We start from the raw sequence: 8806 nt of genomic DNA, 5'->3' as shown, positions 1-8806 counted from the left end.
GAACCTCCAGCCCTTGTGTGCGCGCTTGCTTCTCCTTCATTGATATGAACACCGCTTCGATTTCATTATTTATTTATTTTCAAATTGCATCCATAAATTCTTTCTTACTGTTATTATTATATCATTAATGGCATCAATCATTTTATGCGTTCAAATGAACATAGAATCATTGAAATAAATAAAATTCGTATTATAATATACTATGTATTCATTATGTTTAAGTATACCATTTCATGAACAACTAGCTGTATAATAATATATTATTTCTAAAGTTACCTGTCTAAAAATGAACTGTCAAAAGCTTATGCAAGTTTGACTTTGGCAGCAAAATGTGTAATTATGTTTTATAACTATTGATTATTATTACTGAATGATAACTTAAATGTATTGAAAAGATTATGTGTTATTGTTTATTGATGGCCAATGATCATTTCAAATCGCGCCTGATATATTAATTTTACTACACCGCAATTTAGAGGTTATAAAAAGTATATTTTCTAGATTAAAATATTTTAATAAATATACTTATTGAATCCAAAAATTACCGAAAATGTCTTTAAGATTTTTATTTAATCTATTAAAACCGCAATCTTTAAAACTGATCGGCGTCCGAAGTACTTCTAGCAAGAACGAAAAGGGTATTATAGTTTTTGAGGGATTTGAATCGATGGCCAAGAAAGACAAGGAAGCGTACTTGGAGATGATAAAGATCTTCGAAAACAATGACATCAGACGGAGAGGGCACGTGGAGTTCATCTATGCCGCACTACGAAACATGAATGCCTTTGGAGTCCAAAAGGATTTAGAAGTTTACAAAAGTTTGCTAGAAGTGCTACCGAAAGGACGGTTTGTTCCCACTAACGTCATGCAAGCCGAGTTTATGCACTACCCCAAACAGCAACAATGTGGAGTGGACTTACTGGAACAAATGGAAGACAATGGTATGTTAGGTTCACATCTTTTAGAACCTATTACAACACAATAAAATAGTATAATATACAGGTGGCCCTTGACTCTCGAACTTTCTACTTTCGTCCAATTTGCGGTAATAGTGCCGCAGATGCTCGCATGAGCTTTTATAACTTTCTTTATAGACCGAACCTAACCTAACCTACCCCAACCTAATATAACCTAACATCATCTTAGTGTATGATAATGATGCATCGATATGTATGAAATATCAAATTTTAAATTTAACAAATTATTGGATCGACAAGCATCTGCACCGACAGAAAAGGGTTTTTTTCATAAAAAAATAGTTTTGAAAGCTCATGCGGGCATCTGCGGCACTACGCCCCAATTTGCTTTTTTAAATTATCTATCGATTTTACGACTACATTTAGATTTTTGTTGATAATGCAAAAACTATGCGTTTCCATGCAGTCGCTCCTCTCTCTTACGCTCCCCGTCACCTTCTCAAATACGTAGAAGGGTGGTATTCAACTATCTTTTGACAAGTTTATAAAGAAAACACCTGATTGCTAATACGCCTCGTTAACTTTATTATACCCATTGTTAAATAAATATTTTAAAGTACACTTTTTGTTGTTTTTTTTTACACCCCTCTACTTTCATACATTCAACATTCAAACACATTTTCAGCAACCAATTACGTACGAAAGTCAAGGGCCGTCTGTATATATATACAGTACTCTCTCAGTAATCCGCCACCCCAAAAACCAGACAAGTGTCCAATTAGTGAAAGCGGCGGATTATAGTGCATACATACAAAATATGGTAAAAATTAAAACAGGTATTTCGTAAAAATAGTGTTTTTGAGAAATTTGTACTAGCAAATTACAGTTTTATTTATAATCAAAATGAAGTATTTACTAAATTATACATATTTATAAACTAAATATTAAACAGTAAATCACTTGACACAACCAGTTGTTCAGTTACGCAGATATTCTTGAATGGCTTAGGATTCCTGGCTTTCCCTATGACCAAAAGCATCAGTTTGTGTGTCCCGATTGCATTGGAGCACGGCATAATAATTGTAATGCCGTCCTTGGGCACTTTCCTCCCTGGTACATTACTTTCTTCGCCATGAACGTACGTTTTACGAAAGGAGAATTTTCAAAATAAACCCGTCTCATCTGCGTTGTATACTTATACGCGGTGGACTATTGAGTTTGACCGACGAATTATAGAGCTTGATTTTGTGCTTTCAACTAGTAAAAACAACGGCAGATTATAATAGTTGTCGGATAATCAAGCGGCAGATTACTGAGAGTGTGCTGTATATATATATTCTTTTTAACACTACAACTAGCCATGATCCCCAATGACAGTAGTGTAGTGAAACAGTAGTGTAATTATTAGTGATAGAAGAGAAATAATCACAAACACCCAGGCTTTGAAAAATCACAAAAACATATTGATGAAAAGCCAGTGCCTGTTGTAGTTTTAACAAAAAAGAAAATGGTTATATTAACAGATTTTTGTTTTTACAATTTAATTGGAGATAACTGAGGAATAAATAACATACTTACCTAGAAAATTAATAAATATAAACATTTATTTTAAATTTTATATTCCTTCAAGGTTTGTAAAGAATTTTTTCAAAGTGATTTTCGTTGTACTTTCAGGAGTAATGCCCGACCGGGAGACCCAAGATATTTTGATGAGCATCTTCGGAAAGCGAGGGTATCCACTGAGGAAGTACTGGCGCATGATGTACTGGATGCCCAAATTTAAAAATCTGACTCCCTGGCCACTACCGGATGAATTGCCCATTGACTCCTTAGAACTAGCCAAAATTGCTATCAAAAGAATATCTAGTGTCGATGTGGACATGAAAGTTAATGTATTTGAGGTAAATATATCCAACAAAATAAACTCTTTCCGATTCTATGCCTTTAGCGAGTTATCTTGCTCTATGAGGCCGTTATCGACAGGCCGCACATACAAATTTTGCAAGTTATCTCGCCCGACTTTAAACTCAAATTACTAGCCACTGTCGATTGATTTGCATAATCTAAAAAATTAAACACAGTGACATCTGTTTGAATAATTATGAAATACTATGGCACAAATTATCGGTATTACAGCAATTGTAGTAAGAGCTTCGTTCTACATTCCGCGTGTCATTAAAAATCTGCAGCCTGTCAGATACTGTCATAGTAATATCTAAATAAAATATGTTTAATTCATTACAACATTCAATCAACAAAAAAAAACTAGCTGTGGAATCGAACCTACAACCCAACGTTTTGATGACCAGTCTACCAATCAGATCGTCGGCGCAAATATGAATGTTGTGCTTGATCCAGTGCAAAGACTAATAAGTGAGGGGAATGGGTAATAACCATTCCTCATTAATCAAGCTGTTAATATAACTTCCACTTTGTGGAGGTCTAAATTTGCCATTTAGGCCTCCACAGCGAAAATGATAATTCATGTATAGGAATGGAGCTTAAACGAAAGAGAATGAGGTAAAAAACGGATCACATTGCCGACAGTGAGCTTCACTGATTCTAGCGATAAAAATTTTCCTAATAATTATGCATTTGAGGTGATAATTTAAATTCTTGCTTATCTTCTGTTGAATTTGTTATTGTTTTTAATATATGAGGCCGATGGGCTTCAAAATCGGTTACTTCCATTTTTTTTTTTTTATATTTTTGTTGATTCTGATTCTCTTAACACTTTTCATTCGTACTAAATTCATTTACTCCATTTGTTGGTTAAACAGTATTAAACCGGGAATGGATTGCAAAGTCGATTATATTCATCAGCTGTTATTTTTATATATATCAACCAATTTTTAACACATTTTTTTATTAATTATAATGACTATTACATCAGTTTATTTAGTTATTCGCTTTTTTGTAATTTATTATGTTTGCAAAAATAAAATATTCTGTTGGCGGAATATGGAGGTAACTGACTTTGAAACTAATAGATTCATATGCACCTAAGAAAATTATCTAGTGGTTATATTATATTGCTCTGAGGTATTTTCAAATTATGTATGTTCAATGAAGAATCTTATATTTTTAAATCTCGTGAATTATTCATTGAATAAAAAAATAGTTTATCCATTCGTTAACATGTACCGTATTTGGATTTATTTCATGATACAAATATTGTTTTATATTTCAAGACAAAAGACATTGAAGAATCCTTAGACGAGACTTGGATAGTATCAGCACAAAGCCCCACTCAGCTAGCGTTAATGGCAAGGGAAGCCGAGATTCACAAGAAACAAACTTCTGAGATTACAGAAAATAGCAATACGAAAACGGATGCATTGGTTGTTCAAGGAGCTTTCGTCGTGCACCTCCGGGACCAGCCAGTTACCTATTTTACTCTGACAGGACCCGTGAGAGAAAGCAATTTTAAACGAGTCGATATAGATGGTAATATATTATTATGTCGATGACTCCTTATCCGTCTTTATCAGGACCTCATCACTAGGGATTGCAATACCAAATGAAAATACCAATACCGGTATTTCCTATTGAATACCTACCGGCATGGCCCCCACACCCTAAAGCAGGACCCCAGGCCAGGATCTTTGGTAGGCCCCCATAACTATCACTAAGATTAAAGGCAGTATGCCGCTCTACAATAACGTTTTCCAAATGGTGTTCGAGGTAAAATTAAGAGTTTTTAGTATATGTTTTAGCGATTTATGCATTTTTTAATACATTCAATTGAATTATTGAATTGTCGAGTATCGACAGACATCAAAAATTGCATCGCATAACTACCTATAAGGTAAGTCGGGGGAATATGCCTAATGGGGGAAGACACCAAAGCTCAAATAATTTATTTGTCCATCGCTACATGTCGGTGCAGTAATCATTTTTAGGATCAGTCATTAGTACCGGAGAACACATGCTAGGCGTTGGTCCTATTAAATTTTAAATTAAATAAATACGCTTATAAAACAAGGGAAGTACCCATTTTTTTGGTGTTCTCAGCATAAAGATTTGATTTGATTCATGGTTGAGTTCAGTTTCATTGAATAATACACGATGTTTGCCATCACATTTTACTATTTGAGGTTATCTTGCACACCAGCGTTATTTTATTTCTGTCCTTGGCATTTTACCCCTACAAATGGGGGAATATACCATTTCGAATATATTTTTGGTCATTCACTATCTCAGTTTTTAGTATTTTGCAAAGCCTCATCTTTAATCATTATTGCATTACCATTAAAACGTATTTCTGTCATTGAAAAAAATAATATAAAAATTCCATACGTGGCGTGTTCTTAGCACGGAATGTGATTTATTCAAATTATTTGTTTTGAACAATCCAAATAATCAAGGTACAGTGGAACCCCGATCTACCGTTCTCGCATAAATCGTTTTCCCGCACTGATCGTTCAAAAGAAAGTCCCACCAAACACCCATAAGAACAATGTTAAATAATTTCCCCAATTTATCGTTTTCCTCGATCTATCGTCTAAATAATATGGTCCCGTCACAAATATTATCCCAATTGACCGTTTTTGTTGAATATTTTTCATTTCGCTTTCGTAGAATTGTTTATGATTACAGACTATTACAGATTTTTCAGTCGCGTCGCATTGTTTGCACAGGTCGGTCGACGCTCAGGCTTGCCTCGCATCTCGTATCACGAAGTTTTATAAGTCGCAACTAAAATGCCCCCCATGAAGAAAACTAGAACTCTAGCTGAGAAACTGAAAATAATTCAAGACATCGAAAAAATTCAGAATGATTTTTTTTTAAAAAAAAAAATTATATATCCCGCATTTATCGTTTTTTTTAGGGTCCCTTGAAAATCGTAGAATCGGGGTTTCACTGTACATACGAAAATTTTATAATCAAAAATACAAATTATAATTATTATAATTTCTACCATAAGTATAATATTTCCATACCTTGTAATAGTATTGTACCTGTAGGTATTATAAATTCATATCTATCTTTTTTGTAGATGTATCGAATTTGGAAGTCCAAAACACATTCGGATCGTCTCGATTACCAGTCGCAAAGCCCTCAACCCATGAACAAGATGACGGAACCATATTAGCCATCTGCGCAACAGGTTTGCACAACTAACATTTTGTTTTATAGCCATACTTGCCAAACGAGATTTATGTAATAACATCCATTTTTTATCCCCATTTTTCTTTCTTCCACAGGCTCATCATCTCGGGATTCATTATTATCGTGGATTAGGCTATTGGAAAAGAACGGAAACCCTGGATTGGCAAATCTTCCAGTTATCTTCACACTAACTGCGCCTTGTACTGAAATTGCTATCCAGGAACCGGCCCCGACCACTGAAGACGACAAACAGCTAACATAACAATAAATTCAGACAGTCTAACATGTATAAGTATTTTGAATTTGTGGCGAATTGACATAAGACCTGAGTTGTATGCTTGAATGAATAATTTGGTTACATGTAAATTCAACGTATAACATTTCACCGTAGCACTGTTCGCCATGAGCTTTCTTATTGGAAAGAGATGACCGTATACTATACGGTCATCTCTATAGCACCGAGATGAAAAAATTATGCGTTGTTCGTGGAGAATTGCAGACAATAATGTTCCTTCAAGAATGACAACCTAACCTAACAAATAATCCAGTATATCGGCTGTTTTCAAAATTTATTTGCCGCTGGCTTCCTGTAAACCAACAAGAATTGTGTTTATTTAGACATGAATTTTATCTCAGTACTATACGACCCAAAGAGGTTGGATGGTCTTTAATATACCATCATATATTTCCGATACAACATTTCACAGTGAAGTGTGATACGGCGAACTGCATATGTGCAAGTTTCCGGACACACTCGTAACTATCTTCCTCTGAGATTTTTCTTATATGCTTTAACAGCATTGATAACGGAATATAGTTGTGACATCTTGAATTTTTCTCAGTGGCATATTATGTATCTATTGCAACTAAATAAGATCGCTTCTTTATTTCACTTCACTGAAGTGAAGGTTTATTATTTAATATTGATCTCAAAAGTACAAACAGTTGCTTTAAATAGGAGTATTGTTAATACCAAACATCAAAAGCCATGAGGTTGCTCATATTAAATGGAAGTAAATCAAAGAATATTTCGATTCATTGGTTGTGTGAGACATTCTCTTGTGCAATGAATATCTTAAAAAATTAATAATATCGACTGATATTTATATGGTATTTGATGGAATTTTAATTAAAATTCTAATTGAATTTTGTAGTCGTTTTTGCGAAATATCGGCATCTTCAGGGTCTACTTACCAAAGTTAAATGCATACTGACAACAAATACAGTCAATTATCGCTTCAGTTATTAATTAGTGATACTAATACTTATTGCACTGTCGATAAATACTCAAGATTTTGGACTGAAGGATAGAAGGACTCTCATGCTTCGATTACATTATGATCACGTCACGCACTGTCACATGTTGGTACGGCGACAAATTTAGACTATGGTTTCGTCATTCCACAGAATATTTTGAATGATCACTATCTCTATAAATTCAATTATGGAAAGTGCCAACTCTAATTTATTAGTATTTTGAATTATTATTCATTATTCATGTTAATTTCAGTTCATTTTAACAGTTTCTACGTGTGCGTACATTAAAATAATTTGCGATATTGGATCCATAGATAATATTTTGAACAGAACCCAACCAGCAGACCATAGATAATAGATGTAAACACCAGGCAATCTATAGAGAAAACTACTAATACCGAAGAACAGGCGATTTTGACATGAGTCGAAAATGTGTAGACCTGCAGAAATTAGAAAAAAATGTTCACTGACTAATGCAGTTCATGATGTATGCATGACGTCATTGTTCTGGCGATTTCGGCAGATTTTACTAACTACTGCAATGTTCGTTTAAAGGTTCAAAATATGCTACGGGAAGGGAGCATCAGTCTGATAATATTTTAAATACGAAGAAAAACGACATTATACACTTTTTTCCTGTAGCGGCAGCTTACTGTGACAGCATGTGACAGCACATAATGTGATGATAATGTATTTGAGGCACTATACGCATTCCATGTTAGGAATTTTGAAAACAGTTCAATTTTCGAATCAATCGATTGTACGTGTGGTTGTATTAGTGACATGTTCATTATAAGCGGGCCGTTTTTATTCAAAGGTCAGTCACCGGCCATCTTGGAAACAAAATACACACACAATATATAGAATTAAAAGCAACCACGTGTTTCGTATTTTCGAAATCGAATTCCCAAGAAAAAAGAGAAACCATATTGCAGGCCTCTCAGACTTGAAATGGAAAATGCTTTCCTCCACGAAAAATACAGTTTCCTTAGAGGAAATTATAGATTTTCTATGGAACGCTATCCAAGCTCTCCATACATACAATAACAATGTCAATATGGAATAGAAAAATTACTATCGAATGATTGACCACAGTATGTCGTCACTTTTCTGGTAGAAGACACTAATTCGAAAAAATGACATTGAGTTAGTTATACCAAAATATTCCTTATTTCAAACTTTACCTTATGGAAACCTTCTTAATAAATAAACAGTCTTTATTTTAAAGTCATCCTTTTTACGATTACTTAATAAACTCACATAATAGACCATTTCAAACATTTTAACAACTTCAAAGTCAAATTACTCAAAATTAGTATTCTCCAGTTAGTGTGTTCTGCCAGAACAGAGACGATGTGACTTTTATTATTACATAGTATGTATGTATGTACCATATTTTATCGGTATGTTATATTTATTTTTTAATACTAATATATATTGTTTATATTGAGTTATGTTTAAGATAAAAGTGTATATTAGAACGAAATATAGTTGTTGAGTAAGAAATCGCAATGCTGTAT

At 33.8% G+C, this 8806-nt stretch overlaps 1 protein-coding gene across 1 annotated transcript; it reads left to right on the top strand.

The window, feature by feature from the left end:
- Window positions 1–299: 299 nt before the first annotated feature.
- On the top strand, window positions 300–8759 carry ECSIT (evolutionarily conserved signaling intermediate in Toll pathway, mitochondrial). Its single transcript, XM_085949452.1, has 5 exons — window positions 300–941; window positions 2592–2818; window positions 4109–4364; window positions 5917–6027; window positions 6125–8759. Exons 1-5 carry the CDS (start codon window positions 551–553, stop codon window positions 6289–6291), a joined length of 1152 nt encoding a protein of 383 aa, XP_085805578.1. The 5' UTR covers window positions 300–550; the 3' UTR covers window positions 6292–8759.
- Window positions 8760–8806: the final 47 nt, after the last annotated feature.

This window comes from Rhyacophila brunnea, unplaced genomic scaffold, assembly GCF_057557595.1.
Source record: "Rhyacophila brunnea isolate RB1 unplaced genomic scaffold, BYU_Rbru_1.0 scaffold_22, whole genome shotgun sequence".
NCBI lineage: Eukaryota > Metazoa > Arthropoda > Insecta > Trichoptera > Rhyacophilidae > Rhyacophila > Rhyacophila brunnea.
The sequence above is the reverse complement of the archived record's forward strand: the minus strand, read 5'-3'. Positions and strand labels throughout refer to the sequence as shown.

What these genes read in the sequence shown, in the direction of transcription:
- ECSIT (XM_085949452.1), top strand. Translation starts at nt 551, where the DNA reads ATGTCTTTAAGATTTTTATTTAATCTATTAAAACCGCAATCTTTAAAA. An exon ending in TAAACGAGTCGATATAGATG is followed by an intron (nt 4,365 to 5,916) that starts GTAATATATTAT and finishes TCTTTTTTGTAG; the next exon opens with ATGTATCGAATTTGGAAGTC. An exon ending in ATTAGCCATCTGCGCAACAG is followed by an intron (nt 6,028 to 6,124) that starts GTTTGCACAACT and finishes TTTCTTCCACAG; the next exon opens with GCTCATCATCTCGGGATTCA.